At 38.1% G+C, this 21,537-nt stretch overlaps 1 protein-coding gene across 1 annotated transcript in view; it reads right to left on the bottom strand.

Annotated features, from left to right (window-relative positions):
• LOC126284216 (phenoloxidase 2-like) overlaps window positions 1-21,537 on the bottom strand; it is a 228,595-nt gene that overhangs the window by 154,586 nt on the left and 52,472 nt on the right. Inside the window, exon 4 of the mRNA XM_049982987.1 lies at window positions 6,842-7,065. Within this exon, the coding sequence (XP_049838944.1) occupies window positions 6,842-7,065 (224 nt within the window). The remainder of the gene's footprint in view (window positions 1-6,841; window positions 7,066-21,537) is intronic.

Below are 21,537 nucleotides of genomic sequence, written 5' to 3'. Positions count from 1 at the left end.
TTTCCTCCATTGCCAAATTGACTATGCCTTGATTCCTATCACTCAATCCCTTCTTTTAATCAAGTTGTGCTATAAATCTCTTTTGTCCCAGTTTGGTTTAGCAATTCCTCATTAGTTATTTGATCAACACAAATATCTTCAGCATTCTGTCACAGCATGGCCTTTCAAAAGTTTCTATTCTCTTCTTGTTTCAGGTGTTTATCATCCACGTTTCTCTTCCATGTAAAGTGATACTCCAGACAAATACCACAAGAAAAGATTTCTTAACACTTAAATCTATATTAAATGTTAACAAATACTTCTTTTCAGAAATGCTTTTATTGCTACTGCCAGTCTGAATTTCATATAATCTCCGCCAATGTTTATTATTTTGCTGCTCAAATAGCAAAAGTAATCTACTACTTTTACTGTCTCCTTTCTTAATCTAACCTCAGCTTTGCCTGATTGATTTTGATACCATCTCATTATTTTTGTTTTACTTTTTTTATTTCTTATCCCTTGGCTTTAGTGCCCTTTCCAAATTTCTCTTTGGTTTCCTTTACTGCTTGCCTAATGCATGTATTGAAAAGCACCAGAGATAGGCTACAAATCTGTCTCATTCCCTTCTATTTTACTAATTGTAACCACTCTTTAAAGAGTGGGTATTCAGAAATGAATATTAGATTAAGTTCTGTAATACAAAATGACCCAAGAGCCAAAAAACGGTAGTTTTATTTTATTTTGAAGTAATAGTTAGTTAAAATTTTACAAAGAGTTGATATTTGAAATAGAGTAATGCAACGTAGTACAAAGGGAATCCAAGGAAGACATAATGGAGATGTGTTTTGTTTATAATACACTCCTGGAAATTTAAATAAGAACACCATGAATTCATTGTCCCAGGAAGGGGAAACTTTATTGACGCATTCCTGGGGTCAGATACATCACATGATCACACTGACAGAACCACAGGCACATAGACACAGGCAACAGAGCATGCACAATGTCGGCACTAGTACAGTGTATATCCACCTTTCGCAGCAATGCAGGCTGCTATTTTCCCATGGAGATGATCGTAGAGATGCTGGATGTAGTCCTGTGGAACGGCTTGCCATGCCATTTCCACCTGGCGCCTCAGCTGGACCAGCATTTGTGCTGGACGTGCAGACCGCGTGAGACGACGCTTCATCCAGTCCCAAACATGCTCAATGGGGGACAGATCCGGAGATCTTGCTGGCCAGGGTAATTGACTTACACCTTCTAGAGCATGTTGGGTGGCACGGGATACATGCGGACGTGCATTGTCCTGTTGGAACAGCGAGTTCCCTTGCCGGTCTAGGAATGGTAGAACGATGGGTTCGATGACGGTTTGGATGTACCGTGCACTATTCAGTGTCCCCTCGACAATCACCAGAGGTGTACGCTCCAGTGTAGGAGATCGCTCCCCACACCATGATGCCGGGTGTTGGCCCTGTGTGCCTCGGTCGTATGTAGTCCTGATTGTAGCGCTCACCTGCACGGCGCCAAACACGCATACGACCATCATTGGCACCAAGGCAGAAACGACTCTCATCGCTGAAGACGACACGTCTCCATTCGTCCCTCCATTCACGCCTGTCGCGACATGACTGGAGGCGGGCTGCACGATGTTGGGGAGTGAACGGAAGATGGCCTAACGGTGTGTGGGACCATAGCCCAGCTTCATGGAGACGGTTGCGAATGGTCCTTGCCGACACCCCAGGAGCAACAGTGTCCCTAATTTGCTGGGAAGTGGCGGTGCGGTCCCCTACGGCACTGCATAGGATCCTACGGTCTTGGCATGCATCCGTGCGTCACTGCAGTCCAGTCCCAGGTCGACGGGCACGTGCACCTTCCGCCGACCACTGGCGACAACATCGATGTATTGTGGAGACCTCACGCCCCACGTGTTGAACAATTCGGCGGTACGTCCACCCGGCCTCCCGCATGCCCACTATACGCCCTCGCTCAAAGTCCGTCAACTGCACATACGGTTCACGTCCACGCTGTCGCGGCATGCTACCAGTGTTAAAGACTGCGATGGAGCTCCGTATGCCACGGCAAACTGGCTGACACTGACGGCGGCGGTGCACAAATGCTGCGCAGCTAGCGCCATTCGACGGCCAACACCTCGGTTCCTGGTGTGTCCGCTGTGCCGTGCGTGTGATCATTGCTTGTACAGCCCTCTCGCAGTGTCCGGAGCAAGTATGGTGGGTCTGACACACCGGTGTCAATGTGTTCTTTTTTCCATTTCCAGGAGTGTATATAATATAAGCCAATGCACAGCATTGTTAGCTCACTTGAGTCTTTGTTTTCAATGACGCATGTTTGCAGTCTTCCGTGGTAGTCAGAAGTTTGGGATTATAGGCCTAATTAAATATCATTCTGATAACTGGTTTAGACATTGGAGTGGTGGATAATAGATTATTTTGAGATATTGGGACAGAAATAGTTGGACTTTATAATACTAATATCTTTGCCGATCGTTATCAAGGCGATTCTGCTAATAAACGAGATGTGAGATATAACGTCTGTGAAAAGACTAAATTTGTGCTGAACAGACACTGAAAGAACTCAAACTTATCATTAATATCATGTCGTGAGAATTAAGAAGCTTAGACATTGTAAAGCCAAAGACATATTTATGATTTATCAGGTATTAACGGTAAAGGACAGTTTCATGGGAAATCATATCTTTGTTGATAGGACTGTGGTACAGACTGACTGTTATTATACCGAAACGATACACACTAGGATCAATTCCTTCTTCATTGATTCCCCTGTGCCATCTCTCATTAATTTAAGAAGTGAATTGTGTCAATAAAACAGAATATATATGAGACTTTCTCCGTGTTTTCTAAATCTCCCAAAATCAGCTAGTACATAGACAATTATATCTGTGGATATTCAAGGGTTATTGAGAAAAGCTGATCAACCTGTTACAGACAGATAATAGGATTTAATAAAGGCGTATTGGCTATGAAGGTAACTAACTCAAATTATTTGGGAAACAAAAATTAGAAAAAATAGACTGTAACTTGATTAATAAATAAAATCACTGTCTTTTGATTTGTCATAGTTGAAAGTGTATAAAATATCTCTGGAAATAAAAAACGAGATCAATTTTCAACTGCTAGTTCACACAATTAGATTCACAATGTGATTCAGATATGTTTTATGCCTGAGCCACAAGGCAGGGAATGGTTCTTAACTAGCTGGGACAATATATACACAAACTTTAGAGATCAGCTCCACTGCCGGGGGGAAACGGCAAAGTGATATCATAATCTGCACAGTTGTGATGATGGTGGGTGTGCAGGCATGTGCTTCACTTTCATGTCACATGACTCTTATAACTGCTGTCAGGTTTATGTACAAATTATAATTATCTTTCATTCCCTGTATTTTACACCCTGTTATCTTCAAAATTTCAAAGAGCTTTTCCCTTCATTGTCAAAAGCTTCAACTCAGTCTACAAATGCTGTAAATGAACGAACAACTTCCTTCAGTCTCTCTTTTAGAATAAAATATAGGGTCAGTATTACCTCATGTGCTTCTACATTTCTCCAGAAGTCAAACTGATCTTCCCTGAGATTGACTTCTACCAGTTTTTCCATTCCTCTGTAAATAATTCATGCCATACTTTGGAACCAAAAAGTATTAAACTGATGATCTGGAAGTAGTCACACTTGTCAGCATCTGCCTTCTTTGGAGTAGGAATTATTACATCTACATCTACATGGATACTCTGCAAATCACATTTAAGTGCTTCGCAGAGTGTTCATCGAACCACCTTCACAATTCTCTGTTATTCCAATCTCGTAAAGCATGCGCAAAGAATGAACACATATATCATTCTGTACGATCTCTGATTTCCCTTATTTTATCATGGTGATCATTTCTCCCTATGTAGATCGGCGTCAACAAAATGTTTTCACATTTGGAGGAGAAAGTTGGTGATTGGAATTATGTGAGAAGATTCCATCACAACGAAAAACGGCTTTCTTTTAGTGATGTCCAGCCCAAATTCTGTATCATTTCTATGACACTTTCTCCCATATTTTGCGATAATACAAAACGTGCTGCCCTTCTTTGAACTTTTTTGATGTACTCCGTCAGTCCCATCAGGTAAGGATCCCACACCACGCAGCAGTATTCTAAAAGAGGACGGACAAGCGTAGTGTAGGCAGTCCCCTTAATAGATCTGTTACATTTTCTAAGTGTCCTGACAATAAAACGCAGTCTTTGGTTAGCCTTCCCCACAACATTTTCTATGTGTTCCTCCCAATTTAAGTTGTTCGTAATTGTAATACCTTGGTATTTAGTTGAATTTATGGCTTTTAGATTAGACTGATTTATCTTGTAACTGAAGTTTAACGAATTCCTTTTAGCACTCATGTGGACGACCTCACACTTTTCGTTATTTAGGATCATCTGCCAATGTTTGCATAATTCAGATATCTTTTCTAAATCAGTTTGCAATTTTTTAAAATCTGCTAATGACTTTATCAGTCAATAAATGACAGCGTTATCTGCAAACAACCTAAGATGGCTGCCCAGATTATCTCCCAACTCATTTATATAGATAAGGAACAGCAAAGGGCCTACAACACTATCTTGGGGAATCTTGAAATTTGAGAGTTTTTCACCTGTCACATATATCTTGCAATCAGGTGAAATAATTTTGTCTCAGCTGGCTCTCTCAAAAGTCTGAATAATACTGCGCAAATGACATTTACTCCAAGTGCCTTCTTTCCACTTAGGTCTTTCAGCTCTGTGCAAACTCTTCTCACACTAGTATTCCTCCCACATCATCTTCAGCTAGTTCCTCTTCTCTTTCAATAACATTGTCCTCACATTTCTTTTCTTTACAGAGACCTGTTTATCCCTTCCACCTTTCAGTTTTCTCTTTTTTGCTAAGTACTGGCTTGCAACTTGAGTTACTGTTATTCATAGAGTTGCTTCTCTTTTCTCCAAAGGTGTATTTAATATTCCTATTGGTGGCATCAAACTTTCCCTAGTTACACATGTTTCCACAGCCTTGCATTTGTTCTCTAATAATACCTACTTAATCAGTTTGCATTTTCTGTCAGTCTTATTTTTAGACATGTATATTTCCTTTCGCCTGATTCATTTGCTGTATTTTTAAATTTTCTTCTCTTGACATTTACATTTTGTATATCCTGTGTATACAAGGATTTCTACTGGGTTTGACCTCTTTACCTACATTATTATCTTCTGTCTTCACTACTTCATCTCTCAAAGCTACTTGTTAATCTTCTAATGTATTACTTTCCCCTAATTCAGCCCAACAGTGCCTAATGCTCTCTCAATATCCTCTGGCTCTTTCAATTTATCCATGTGATATCGCCTTGAATTCCTCACTTTTCATATTTCTTCAGTTTCAGTCTGCAGTTCATAATCAGCCAATTACAGTCATAAACCATACACACATGAAAATATTTTACAGTTTAAAACCTGGTTCCAAAGTCTCTGTCTTGTCATTCTATTATCGATCTGAAATCTTCCAGTGACACCTGGTCTCTTCCACATATGCAGCCTTCTTTCAAGATTTTCAAATCAAGTGTTAGCAGTGATTAAATTACACTCAGTGCAAAATTCTACCAGATGACATCCTCTTTCATTTCTTTCCCCCAGCTGATATTCTTGTACTATTTTTCCTTCCCTACCTTTTCCTACTAACAATTTCCAGCCCCATCACAATTAAACTTTTGTCTCCGTTAACAACCTGAATAATTTCCTTTATCTCATCACACATTCTTCCAATCTCTTTATCATCTGAAGAATTTGTTGACATATAAACATATGCTATTGTGCTGGGTGTTGGCTTCATGTGTCTCTTGACTACTGTAATTTCTTCACTATGCTATTTGTGGTCACTTACCTGCATTCCTATTTTCTTATTCATTACAAGGCCTACTCTTGGAATACCCCTATTTCGTTATGAGTTGATAACCCTGTACTGACCTGCACTTTTTGCCACCACACTTCACTAATTCCCATAATATCTAACTTAAAGCTATCTGTTTGTTTTTATCTTTTTTTCTCTAATCTGCCATCATGATAAGGGATCTGTCATTCCACTCTCCAACTCACAAAATCCCAGCTTCAACTTTCCTGATAACAAAATCCTCCTGAGTAGTCCTCGACTGTTGGTGCAAATAGTGGAGTATTTTACCTCCGGAATATTTTACCCAAGAGGATGCTATCATCATTAAGCCATACACTAGAGAGGTATGCTTTTGGCAGAAAAAAATATCGGTGGTCATTTTCCTTTGCTTTCAACAGGGCAAATCAATACTGCACTATGATATTGGCTAATGCTACAAGGCAAGATCAATCCACCTTCCAGACTATTACCCCTGCAACTACTGAAAAGACAGATGTCTCCTTCAGGGTTCATGGGTTAGTCTGGCCTCTCCACAGATACTCCTCAACAGTGGTTTCTGTCTGTATCATTCAAGTATTCAAGCCACCCCACCTTGGAAAGATCCATGGATCTTGGAGACAATTTAATGTAAGAAGTTCTTCATAGCTCTTAAGGATTGGTCCAGTGTCCACTGTACAAAGTGCAACACTAGACTTACAGGATCATTACTAAATAAATATATGAAACTTCTGCAGAACAGCAGCAGTTCATCACATAATCTTGTACTTATCTGTCACTGACTCGGATGGGCTTGTCAATTATACCTGACATGAGAGCTTCTGCTTAATTTATTTTATGATGGATTAATGTATTTAAGCATTATACTTGCTGACATAAGAGGTTTTCACTTGTCACCAATGACACACAGTATACTATAAGCTGTACAAAACTTACCCTATCTCCAGAGCTGACAATGTTTGCTTCCTCACGAGCTCGTCCAAATATGGAACTGTCCATGAACCTGTCTGGAAACACTTCAGTAAGAGGTGGGAGAGGTATATTTTGTGTGTCTGGTCGATGAATAATGGCAATTGACAAAGCGTATGCAAACATATATGGATTCATGCGATCACGACAGTATATTGACAGGGACAGAAAGTCCTCATATGTCCGCATTCCTGAAACAAATAAAATTCCATATGATGAAAACATCTTCATTTTAATGCAAAGACAGAGTGAAATTGCATTTGTGAGTAACTTATGTCCTTTGTGTACTTTATTAGTAACTTATTTTGTTGCACATGTGAACTGCTTCAAATCATTGTCCATTGAAAAGAAGGTGACAACATCCACACTGTCTGCCAAAAAAAGTGAAGTACACAGAAGACATGGTTGGATATCAATGTAACACATACACATACATGCCACTGACAGGTACATAAATGATTAGAGCTAAAATTCTCTGTCACAGGTAGAATGGCCATCAAGGTACATTAATGTTTGTTAGGACATATAAGGGACAAGAACAGTGTCAGGCATTGAGAGACCACTGTGTAGGGCACCGGGATGCCACATACTCATGTGTGATAGTGTTTCAATACTTTACAGAATATGATAGGGGCTTCCTTGTGGTTCTCCATTTGGTCAGCTGGTCAAATCGCGCAGTATCCAAATTCTTGGGTCATCAGAATGTATCAATGACCCAGTGTTAGGCTGCATGTGAATGTGAGAACAGGTACACTCATCATCAAGTTTCCAGTTGACCACACATGGCCGACACAAAGGAGAATCATCATAATTTGCACCAAGCACTTCATAATCCCTTCACATCTGTGCCTGCTGTCAAAGAACAAGTACCAGACTGCCTGCAATAGTGTGTGCCATACCACAACATTGGTCACAGACTAGCAGTAGCTGGACTACAGAATTACCATTGCATGTGTTCACTACCATTCACACCACAACACAACCAGCTGCATTTGGAGTGAAGCTGTGGCATGGCAACATGGATTGCGATGAATGTGTTGTACTGTATTCAGTGATGAACTGCAATTCTGTAGTACCCAAGTAGATTATTGTTGGCAAGTTTGGTAGTGATCTGGGGAGAATTCTTCCAGTGTTTTGGAGAGGCACAGTGGTGTTATTCCTGGTGTCATGCTGTATGGAGCCACCTGGTATGACTTCAGATCACAGTTGGTAGTGACTGAAGGATCTCTGATAGCACAATGGTATGTCACGGACATCCTGCATCCTTGTGTTACTTCTCAGGCAACAGCATTGTGGTGCCATTTTTCAACAGGACAGTGCTTGCCCACGAGTCATGTGCCTCAATGAACTGTTTGGATGATGTTGAGTGAGATACTCCTTTGCCCAGCAAGATCGCCAGAACTCTCTTAGACAGAACACAGGACCAGCTCTGCCTCAGAGTCTGTATCTAGGATACAAAGGACCAGTTACAACAGTTGTGGGACACTTTGTCTCCAGAGAGGTTACAACAGCTTTATGACACCCTGCCCAACAGAATCAGTGCAGGCATCCAGGGCAGAGATGGTATGCTATCTTACTGATCAGTGGGCTCCTAGTGCCAGGTTCCTTGTAAACATGACTTGTTTCTTAATCTCTGGAATAATATCACATACCCCCTCAACACAAGACATTTCACTTCATTTCCTCCTCCTCTTCTGAATGCTTCACCTTTTTTCCCCAGATAGTGTATTTGCCCCTTCAACAGTATTCCAAATATTTTCTTCACTACCTGCTTTCTGCAAATTTATTTTGAGGAATTGTGGTGGCTGTGTACACAGATGTGTGGGATTCAAAGAATGTACACAAAGAAATTCTTCACACTTACAGAAAAAATGCCTCTCTGCCATATTACAAGGAGACAGAATGGCCAGTAGTACTCATCCTCAGGAGGTAAATTTCTAGTATAGTTGATATATGGAATTAAAAGTAGGGAAAACCACTCTTAGTTTATGGAAATATTAGCTCCTTCTCCACAGAGGAAAGAAGAATAAGTAATTGGGAAAAAAGGAGGTCACTTGATACTACATTGAAAGAGAACCACAACAGAAAATCTGCGATGGACTGAACACCTAATCAAAGCAAAGCAGTTGTTCACTACATGGCCCACAGCCACTGCTATTACTTTGTCGCAAGCCACATTTCTTGGTATGTTAAATGACAGTATGTGCTGCACATAATTCTCACAGAGTATAAAAGTGCAAATTGTCACAGGTAATGAGTCTTGGGTTCTTCACAATAAAGAATGACATCCAAAACAGTTGCAGGATAAAAATTCTTGACCAAGGTTTCGGTACATATAAATATACCTTCATCAGAAGTAAAAATCCTGAACAGGAAGACACTTTCAATAGAAAAGCCTTAGCATCGATAGTGAGAAGCACAAAAGCTTAAGTAATAGTGAAATTACCAGAGTAATACAGGCACAAAATCTTTTAGTTACTTACTAAAATTACATCATGCAATGGAGATTAATAAATCAATTGTGCCAAAGGTGTCGTCAATAATTAAGACATCTTCTCCATTTGTACAATGTGGCTATGGGCACAGGGTCAATGCGAACAGTTTATCACCAGTACTCCGCCTATGAACTATCAAGACAAGAGTGTGAAAGCACTAGGGCAGATGGTTTTGCCAAGAGAGGGCACTTGTGATATGTGCCAGACACTCACGCATATTAAAATCCATGAATACCTACATAAGCGCATCAAAAATTATTAAAAGTTGTATTAATTCAAACTTTCTGTCATAATAAATAAAACATATCAGACCATTTAAAACATTTATGTAAAATAGAAAATATGGAACCAATTTACCTGTGTCCTAGTGTCAAACAGATGAAGCTTGCACTATGGAACACATCTAATGAGAAAGGGCACTAGTGTAATGCGCGAGAATCTCGCGTAACGAAGGCGGTGAAATACATACCAGTGAAAATGACCAAAATGTTACAATAAAATGAAACCATCTATCATTGTGAATAAAAACATACTAGTCAATTAACCACACATACACATCGAAAATCACAAACATCAAACATCAAAAATACGTAAAATTCCAACAAGACAGGAAAAGTGCATTTCACCGGCATCAACAAGCAAGAAAACTAACTTCTAGTTAGACAGACTATATTACATTAAGGCAAGGAGGGGTTGCATGATTGTGAATTTAATCTCACTACAAGATTGCCAGTGTCAGTTGGCAATGGTCCCAACACAATAATTATAAAATATACAGACTTTCTGGAGTCTTAATTCATAATTTAACAGTTTCTGCTATGAGACTTCAATCACAAGATTTTTGCAATATCTTAAACATTTCCTCAGAATCCTTAACCTCTTTGCACAAATTGGCCCTGCTATATATTAGATATGGTAAAAAGACTTTATTCTGCAACTTTTGCCTTACAGATAGTTGCATCACATACAAATAAGGAACTGCTAACTTTGGGTATTTCCAAGCACTGTTGTCTTTGGGGGCACATTATGAGTGGTGTCCACTCTTGCACACTCTTGCACCAATCTCTCCTGCACACCACAGATTTCCACAATATATCAATATATTTTAATTATCTGACATTGTCAGTGTTGTAGGAGGCAATCTTTAAATATACTGTTGTATTCTTCTTTTGGAAAACTTTTTATCTTGTAGTGCTTTGAGAATTTCCGTATAAATTCTAGAACCATTTGGCCTTCCTCTGTCTCGATATTTTAAATAAAAGTCTGAGAGAGAGGCGAATCCAACCTACTGCACATTGCATGTTTGTGTGTGCAGTCATGAGAAAAATGTGGATGCGGCGGCCGAACGGTGGCCAACAAGTACCTGCTATACGATCCATAGAGTTTCAATGTATGTGTAGAGAAGAGCCTGTGCTATTCTTCACTGGTTTAGTGACTGTGTGATTGTTAAGACCAAATGAAGAAATGAGATTAGACTTTTAAGTAATTCATGTGTTGGACTTGCTAGAAGTAAGACATGTTCATATTTTCTGGTGGTTATTAAACCAACCTTCTTGTAAATGTATCCTAATAGAGTCTAAAGTTTGACGACTTGGTTGACTCACACAAGTTTGAATATTTATATGAGGAGTGGTGAATTTGTTTTTTGTGGAAGTTGAAATATACTATGACTGAACTAAAACTATTCTTCGAGTACCAAATTATTTCAAGACTAGAGAGCAAGTCTGATAAATTCCCTTAACCAGCATTATTCTTTGGAGAACAAGTTTTTGGAGATCAACGTGGCCGGCTATCCAGAGAAGAAGATTGTCTGTGCATACCAAGTATGTCAACCTATGGGAAAGAGGTGGGAAGTTTCAAACCAGCTCCACATCGCTTCTTGTTGTTTAAAGCATTAGAATGTGGTGACTGGTGAAAAAGGACCTGAAAAAATGGGAATTAGAAATGAAAATGAGAAAAGTGGATGTTGCATGTTGCCATAGCAACTGAGTACAACAAGACGAGAAAACAGTTGCGAGAAACTTGATTTAGCCCAGAAATCAAATGAAAAATAAAATTAGTGAATGCAGCAAAGGTAAAGACGTAAGGAAGTAATAACATTAAAGAGTGGAAAGAATATCTCAACGTATTAGACTAAGGAGAGATATGACGAGAATCATTCAATTAAGAAGATCCGCACCAACGTGGAAACCAACAACTGATGCCACCCACACCAGTTACGGTTCACCAGTGCTGATTCTACATCATGCCCACGCCAACACGGAAACCAGCAACTGACGACACAGGCACCAGTTGCTGCTCACCGGTGCTCATTCCACACCTGCTCACCAACACAGCCTAAAACTCTGCGCCGGGTGAGTGTAAAACAATAACTGTTTTAGTATAAAGTTGAAGAAACTGTTCAATAGACTGTATTTATGTATTTATTATACTTAGAATTTTTTTTAAAAATGCTTACCAAATCTAAAATTGGTAAAACCATGGAAAAAGTACAGTTAGTTGGAGAAATTTCAGAATCAGCCATGGCAATGAAAGTGAGTAAGGAGTGCCAGACTGGTCTGAATTAGTGAATTTGATCAAAACTTTAAATGATAAAATAGATCATCAGAGAACAGTTTCATCTGCTCAAAACGCTTCTTTAAGAAAGGAACTAAATACGATTTTAAATGCTCAATGTCTTAAATTAGATTCAGTGAATACTCAATTATATAATAAATTGGATGTTCAGAATGAAACTTTAGGGTATTTAAGTGCCACAGTAGATGAACAAAGTAAGGAATTTAGCCATTTATGAGAAGGCATGGGAAATCTGAAAACTGAATTTGACACTCTAACTACTAAAGTAGAAAATTTTAAAATAGATTTGAAAGGTGAACTAACTAGTTCTTTAAGCATTCACGTAAATCAACTGTTCACTGACTATAAACAGAGACAGAGTGAGCAATTTCAGGATTTGACAAAGAAATTAGAATTTGATATTGAAGATAAATATAATAATGTAGAATCTGAACTTAGTGAGAAGTTAGGATCATTTCAAAATGTATGTAATGTTACATTTGATGCTGTAAAGCAAAGATTACACAATTTGAGAGAGAGTGTTGAAAAGCAGGATAAGTTAATACAAATAGCCCAATTGCAAATTGCAGGCATTAACACTCGAGTAGATAATGTGGAAAGAAACTTTAAAGAGGAACCAGCAACCTCAGACTTAATAAATATAAGTAGCCTGGAGGAACATGTAGAGGAAATAATTGACTGAAAAGTTGCTGCGAGAGTAATCTCCGAGAACGTATCTCCTGTCTTATCTTCTGAACTCAATGATACCAAGAAAAGTATGGATGAAATATGAAAAGAATTCAAACTTATTCAGGACAAGGTAGATAAGAGAATGACTTCTCCTAACATGGTGTTGACTAGTGAGGTAATCATGGATTTACAATTGGGAGCCAATTCAGGGTTACCTAGGCAATTCCCTAAGTTTAAGCCAGATGGGGAAATACATCCCACTCATTTTCTGAAAAAATTTAACCAAGCCTTGCCGAAGAACTGGGAAGATTTGAAAAAAAAAGTTGAATTTGCTGTTGGGTACCTTTTAGGGGAAGCTGAAGAGTGTGATACTGTAAACATCGAGAACTTTTCTTCTTGAGGAGACTTCCAGAAGAAATTTAAGGAAAAATACTGGTGCACTAGTATGCAGGAAAAACTAATATCAGATTTGTGTGAACCCGAAGTATTACAATAATATGTGGGGAACAACGAGAAAGTATTTCGACTGGCATTTAATGTGGGCAAAGTACTTAGATAAGCCAATGAAAGAAGAGGGGTTAGTTCAAATTTTAATCAGATGCTTACCTATCTATGCAAGAAAAGACATCTTGTGTAGTGGCTGGAAAACAGTAGAATATTTGTTGTCCTTTGTGGACGCACTTGATGCCTTAAATAAGGACCACAGTGAGAGCGTACACCAAAGTGAAAATCAGAATTTTACGGAAGGAATAGTAATGATAATTTTTAAAAAAAACTTGAGGCCAACGTAGCTACAGTACATCAGTGCAACAGAAATAATGGCAAAGATAATTATCAGAAGAAGCATCCACCTTCAAATTTAGGTCCAGTAACTTCACAGGAATTTGTGCCAAGTAATAATAGAGCACAAAGTAGTAATGTAGAACCCCATTTTGGTAACCAACCAGTGATTACTAATAATGAGAAAAACCCAGTGTGATCTGGATCTAGGGGCAGGTCCCAAGTCATAGAAATGCACCAGGAAGCCTGGTTCATAATAAGTATGTTAATTTCACACACAACATACCTACAAAAGAATGGTTGTTACTGGAAGAACCAAGCTTGACTACCAGCAATCCACAGGAACCATGGAGACTTCTGAAGTTAACATATTTATAGACTCAGGGAGTCACTCATTTCTAGCACGTTCCCTAACACATTACAGATTAAGCATTACTTACCGCTGTTACCAGTGGAGTTTACTTAGTTGGTATAACCAGAACGAAAACAAAGGTTGTGAAACATGAAACCCAAGTGAACTGCCACATCGGAAATATCAGATTTCGTCAAACACTTTTAACAGTAGAAAATATTAATAGAGGTGTTTTATTTGGCCTAGATTGGTTATTAGAATTTAATGTCATATTGAATTTCAATGAAAATCTTCTTTGCTTTGGTAAAGATTACAGTAAATGTTGGATACCATTTGTAACCAGTAATTACATTGCAAGACAAATAACTGAATGTGAATGTTAATGATAAACTACTGCAGCACGATTGTCACCAGAGATCGATGATGTAAATCATGTATCACATCGAGCTGACACACAAAACAAAGTAACTGAATCTCTAATATTAACCAGTGAACAAAAACTAGATTTCTATAAAATTCTAATGGAATATGAAGTAGTATTTTCCAATTGTCCTGGTAATATCAGCGATTACATATGTAAGTTTAAAATCAAAGATGACACTCCTTTTTTCTATAAGCCATATCCAATACTGGTAAGTCTGAAAGAGACAGTTGAGGAAGGAATTGACAAAATGATTGACAACAATTTAATAGAACATAGTTCTAGCATCATAAATAACCCTTTAGGAGTGTAGGTAAAAGCCTGATTTACACTAACAAATAAATCATGACAAACACAAAACACGCATCACGCCTTTCAAACAACCCTTGCAAACAAGTGTACCTGATTCTTCATCATTTGCTGTTTCCATATGGTTGCTAAGATTTTCTTCGGGGATCTCAAGGGTGAAGGTGGGAATGTCCATTCTGTAGGAGACAGTTTAACACCATACCTCCTCTGGCTTCTCACTCAAGTACCGGTGAGGTAGGTATCCTGGGGAAGAGGGGTGGGAAGGGTTTCCTGTCTTTGAGGCTATCTTCTTTCTCTTCTTTGATCTTAGCAACCACCTCTACTTTTTTTTCCTTCCTAGTTTCCGCAGTTTCCAATAACCTACAACTTATTTTCAGGTAAGAAGGCCGAAGAATCAGACTACATGAAAACACTTCTGCATACACACAAAGAAATATGAATACACAAACAATGAAGTTACAGATTAAAAGGATATAAGATCTGCCAAGGGTTGTAGGGGAATAAGATATGTGTACATCTGGAAAGATGCAAATATTTTACGTCACAGTTCTACATCATTCCTTTTTTTGTCTTATATTGTATATAAATATAATGGAAACAAACATTCCACATGGGGAAACAATCTGCTCCAGTCCTGAATCCTTGAACCATTACACCAACAACCTGAAAACAGCTTTCGCATCCCGCAACTACCCTCCCGACCTGGTACAGAAGCAAATAACCAGAGCCACTTCCTCATCCCCTAAAACCCAGAACCTCCCACAGAAGAACCACAAAAGTGCCCCACTTGTGAAAGGATACTTTCCAGGACTGGACCAGACTCTGAATATGGCTCTCCAGCAGGGATACGACTTCCTAAAATCCTGCCCCGAAATGAGATCCATCCTTCATGAAATCCTCCCCACTCCACCAAGAGTGTCTTTCCGCCGTCCACCTAACCTTCATAACCTCTTGGTTCATCCCTATGAAATCCCCAAACCACCTTCCCTACCCTCTGGCTCCTACCCTTGCAACCGCCCCTGGTGTAAAACCTGTCCTATGCACCCTCCCACCACCACCTACTCCAGTCCTGTAACCCGGAAGGTGTACACGATCAAAGGGAGAGCCACGTGTGAAAGCACCCACGTGATTTACCAACTGACCTGCCTACACTGTGATGCTTTCTATGCAGGAATGACCAGCAACAAACTGTCCATTCGCATGAATGGAGACAGGCAGACAGTGTTTGTTGGTAATGAGGATCACCCTGTGGCTTAACATGCCTTGGTGCACGGCCAGCACATCTTGGCACAGTGTTACACCGTCCGAGTTATCTGGATACTTCCCACCAACACCAACCTATCCAAAGTCCGGAGATGGGCACTCACCCTTCAGTATATCCTCTTTTCTCGATATCGGCCAGGCCTCAACCTCCGCTAATTTCAAGTTGCCGCTGCTCATACCTCACCTGTCTTTCAACAACTTCTTTGCCTCTGTACTTCCGCCTCGACTGACATCTCTGCCCTTACTCTTTGCCTTTAAATATGTCTGCTTGTGTCTGTGTATGTGCGGATGGATATGTGTGTGTGCGCGAGTGTACACCTGTCCTTTTTTCCCCCTAAGGGAAGTCTTTCCGCTCCTGGGATTGGAATGACTCCTTACCCTCTCCCTTAAAACCCACATCCTTTCATCTTTCCCTCTCCTTCCCTCTTTCCTGAAGAAGCAACCATCGGTTGCAAAAGTTAGTAATTCTGTGTGTGTGTTTGTGTGTTTTGTTCATTATACTATGACTGAACTAAAACTATTCTTCGAGTACCAAATTATTTCAAGACTAGAGAGCAAGTCTGATAAATTCCCTTAACCAGCATTATTCTTTGGAGAACAAGTTTTTGGAGATCAACGTGGCCGGCTATCCAGAGAAGAAGATCGGCTGTGCATACCTAGTAAGCCAACTTATGGGAGAGAGGTGGAAAGTTTCAAACCAGCTCCACATCGCTTCTTGTCATCTAAAGTGTTAGAATCTGTGATGATCACTATGAATCTCAGCAAATAAACAGTTTTGTAAAAGAAGACTACAACACTATCTCAATATGTATTGACACTCATATGTTTCATTAATAAAACCACTCTAATTTAAAAACAAACAGCGACTGTAATTGCCACAATACGTGATCTAAACAGGACTTACATAGCAACCAGACAAAATTCATGCTTGTGCAGAAAGAAGTAAATTGTGCAGGGATGAAAGTTTGCAGTGCTTTACCTATAGACATCAATAGTCTAGAACTTGAAACAACAAAATTCAACAGCAAATCAAAAGAATGCTTTATGCAAAATTTGATCTACTCAATTATTAATTTTTTTTTTTGTGGAAGTGGGTGTGCATTTGATTTGTTTTATTCTATAGCTGGGATGTCCCCTTAGGCATGCATAAATATCATTTTGTGGTAAAAGATATCACATTGATTTTCAAGTATAAATAAGTCAATAATATGTGTGTCACATACGGTACTTGTAAATATTAATTCTGCTATATTATTGTGTTAAGCACATTATTTATTGTATTAAGCACATTATTTATTTTCACGTATTATGATGTAACATTAACTGACATTTGTACTACCATGAATGTACCATATTGTAAAGTACTGTATCCATTACTGTAAATTTTATTTAAAAAATTGTGATTGTAAATATTATAGAAACCCTGACTATTTAAATAATCTAGTAACTCTGATGCTACTAAGATCAGACCTTTTAATATAATAAAAAATAAAAACAACAGAGAACCACATTTAATGAACTTGATTTTGATATGGTATTAACTCAAACCTTTTACGATTTGTTCTCCCACAAGCAGGTATTCCAAATAAATAAAAAAGACTGGACTGGAAGTAGATATCAGTAGGTATATACTGGATGAGATGTTCCCAAGCACCCAGAGGGATAACATCCCAAAGTGGCACCTGCATGTGGATAAGTTGATCAAATAGTTCACTTCTGCCTGCCTTGCACTTACAAATCTCTCTTACTGTTGACCTACAGATGATATTCCTGGCATATTCCGAACACTTTCCCTCAATACTGTACTATGGCAAAACTTCTGAGACAATACAGCTAAAGTAAAAAAATAAGCATTCTACAGAAGTGTGCAGTAAGAATTTTATATAAAGCTGACAGCTAAACACATTGCAGAATCCTCTTCAGAGTATAACAAAACTGATACAAAATTAATAGTGTCATCCTCGGTAGCACCAGTCTTGATCATCTTGAAGCTGAAAGTTTAAATTAGTACTGGATGGTGTTTGCTCCAAGATGTACACAACACCATATTTTAGATGGCATTAACACACACATATTTTTATCTCCTTAAAAGAATGGTTATTAGTTATGGTCACCAGTTTTTCCACTGCAAACACTAATTAGCATAAGTCTTTAGGCCATCAATATAAACACAATGGTGACATTTTCAATTGTGTCAAAAAATAAAATATTCACATTTATCTAAAAATGACACAGTACACATTTCACACAGTTCCTGTTAAAGACAGTTACACTCCAGTGGTTCATTTAAATGAAACTATCACATGAGACAAAGTTCACAATTGTTGCACACTGTTGCTAACTGCAACATGGTTCATTTCAAACATTCATACATTCACATTTAAACATTAAAGTTCTTAAGTTTTGCAGTGACCAGAGTGTGTATTCTTGTGTTTAGGAGATGCATCATAGTGGTGTGAGCCAACAACAAGAGTGCCTCCAAGTTGGATATTACTTGTCAGCACTCCAACAAGGAAATAACAATTTTGGGTGATGTCTAACTACTTAGACAGCTACAAGAACACAGCATTATTCTGAAAACTATATTATGCTTTGAAATTCAGCTATACTAGAGTTTATTGTTTATCATTAACTACAAGAACTAATATGATTTTTATTTACAGAAAACATTGTTAGCCAGAAATTTAGAAACATGCATGGAACTGTTACCCTGATGTAAATCTGAATCCCCTTGTTTACAGAGTGAGCATGGTATAGCAATTTAGAACAAATTACTGTCTGCATGACGTTGAGGTACTCTTGTACTGTATGTGCCAACTTGTCACAGAAGAGGATGCAGCTATATTATACCCTTCCAAACTGAAACAGTGTGTGCACCAAGAGCAGAGGAGTGGAACGCCTTCCTAATGAGTGGGGTCATAGTCCTAAGTTCTTTGTAAATTTGACTCAATTAAGTAATAAGGCAAAGGTCCCAGGTTCTAGTCCTGGTCTGACACACAGTTATATGTCAGGAATTTTGACGTGACCGCACACTCCACTGCAGATTGAAAGTTCTTCCTGATTACATGATTACCTTTGCCATGATATCTGGTTTTATTGTGGATAAGTAAACATACCACAGAAAGCATTTACATTATAACCAAATACTATTAAGATTATCTTACATAAATTATGGGGTCATTACTATATCTGACTTGATTACAGAGAAAGGTTAGTGCATTGCATTTTTCAACTGATACCAAGTGTACCCAACAGGGAGCCAGACAGCACTTCAGAATAACATTGACAGTGTTGAAGAAGAATGCAAGAATCTATCATCAAACGACTATGCAGTAATTATAGGAGGTGCTAATGATGTGTATCACAATGAAACAGTTGCATCAACAAAAGTGCTGAAAGAATCACTGGGTAAGCTAACACATACCAATGTAATAGTGGCTAAAATACCTCACCGTTATGACCTAATAGAACAATCATGTGTGAACAACGAAATTAGAAAAGCAAATAACATATATGATTCAGTATGTAAGCATTTAAAAAATGTAACAGTGATTGACATGAATGATATTTCAGACTGCTGCCACACCACAATTGTGCCCCTTAGCAAACCGTGTCACTGTAACAGAGCTTGTCATACAAGCCATGGTCAGCATCTAAATGGCATAGGAAAGTCACTTCTAAGCAAAAAAAATACTTGGAATTGTAAGGGAAAAATTAAGCTCTGGAAATAAAACAATTTATAGGCTTTGTTCAAAGATATGGTGCAGGGAAACTCCCAGTAGTGACCAATTCTAACACAAGTTGGATATGGTCACAACAGTTTTCAAGGGACAGTAAAGATAATGCAACAGAAAAAGCAACAAGTATTCCTCCCAGTAACAAAAACAATTTAATGTTATTTCATGTTAATGTACAATTCCTAAGATATAAAGTTAATGAGTTACAGTACTTGGTAGACAAAATTAACAGTAGCATACTGTGTATTAATGAGCATTGGTTGCATGACTCAGAAATAGATATGTGTGTACCTTATGGCTACATATTAGCCACAAAATATTGTAGAACAAATATTGCACATGGTGGAGTTGCAATCTACATCAAAGGAAACTTAAATCTGCAGCATTCAGTGATAGACTTACACAAACATTGAATTGAAGGTGTATTTGAAGTAGCAGCCATAGTACTGCATACCCAAAAAATTATCATTGCTTCTGTGTACCATACACCAGCCTCTGATGAGGAAGTTCTTATGGAAAAACTAAGTTCACTAATCAAATTATTCACTAAACACAAAAATCACAAAATTTTTATTGCAGGTGACTTCAATATAGACATAAGGGAAAGTAGAAAAATGTAAATGACATGGTTAACAGCCTAAAGGCACTGAACTGCTACTGTATAAATGAAAAACCTACTAGACTAGATGCATGCCTTGACAATGTAATAAGTAATGTAAATCAGGATCAACTAAAGCATAATGTGATTAAGTTAGTTATCTGATCATGGCGGGATATGGGCCAGAATGGGCAGTATGAAACCAGAGAAAACTAAACAGTTAGTCTCTTTCAGAATACTAAAAGAGAGCAATATTGTACAATTGAAATATGAACTGAAGGTGGTAGATTGGCCAAATACACTACACAATATACAAAATCTTGATGAATGTTTCTCTATGTTTTTTGTATCATTAAAAATGCAGTAGATAGTCACTGTCCACTTATCAAAAAAAGATGCACCCCTAACAACAGATAAAAACCTCAGCACTCTGACAAGTGGTACACTCCAGAGCTCAAGCAAATTAGGACACTGCTACTTATACCAAAAAAATAATAGTGATAAAAATGAGGAAGCCAGGAAACACTATGTAACCCTTTAAAAGTTGTACAAATATGAAATAAAATCAGCTAAATGTAAAGTAAATGATGAATATATTGCAGGCTCCAGAAATGCCTGTCAAGCAGCTTGGAATATAATAAAAAGTGAACTTAATATGATAAATTGTGCCAGCTCCCATTCTTATTTTTCTTCTTCTTCTCTTGGTAAAAATAATTCTGATAATATTTCAGCTGCTGTAACCCTTCTTAAACAACAAGCACCAGCAACCAAGAAATTCTCTTGGTCAAAAATCACCTCCGGCCACATTATCAAATCTATAACAAAACTTAAAAACTCAAAACAGAGGACTATTATGGGGTCAGTAACAGTATTGTCAAACACATAGCCATTGCAATGGTAATGCCACTAACATATCTGACAAATCGCATACTTGAAGAAGGAATATTCCCAGAATGTCTGAAAATGACAATTACACTCCCAATTTATAAGAAAGGTGACAGAAAAATGCCAAACAATTATAGACCTATATTAATAGTTCCCATTATATCAAAAGTAGTAGAAAACTGCATACATATCCAAATTTACAATTGTTTTGGAAGTAATAAATTATTGAGTAAGAACCAATTTGGCTTTCAATCTGAAATATCGACAACCAAAGCAGTTGAATGCCTCCTTAGTAATATATATGAAGGATATGAAAACAAGAAACTCACTTGTGCTACACTGCTAGATTTAACAAAGGCCTTCAACTCAGTCACACATGAAATACTGATAAAAAACTATTGTAGATAAACCATTACAATTTGTTCAATCATACTTAAGCAATAGGGTACAATTAATAAAAACAAACTATCAAAAGTCAACACCCATGAAAGTAAAGATAAGAATTCCACAAGGCTCAGTGTTTGGCCCCTTCCTGTTCATTGTTTACATCAATGACTTCTCAAATTACATGCCATGC

This window comes from Schistocerca gregaria, chromosome 8, assembly GCF_023897955.1.
Source record: "Schistocerca gregaria isolate iqSchGreg1 chromosome 8, iqSchGreg1.2, whole genome shotgun sequence".
Taxonomy (NCBI): domain Eukaryota; kingdom Metazoa; phylum Arthropoda; class Insecta; order Orthoptera; family Acrididae; genus Schistocerca; species Schistocerca gregaria.
The sequence above is the reverse complement of the archived record's forward strand: the minus strand, read 5'-3'. Positions and strand labels throughout refer to the sequence as shown.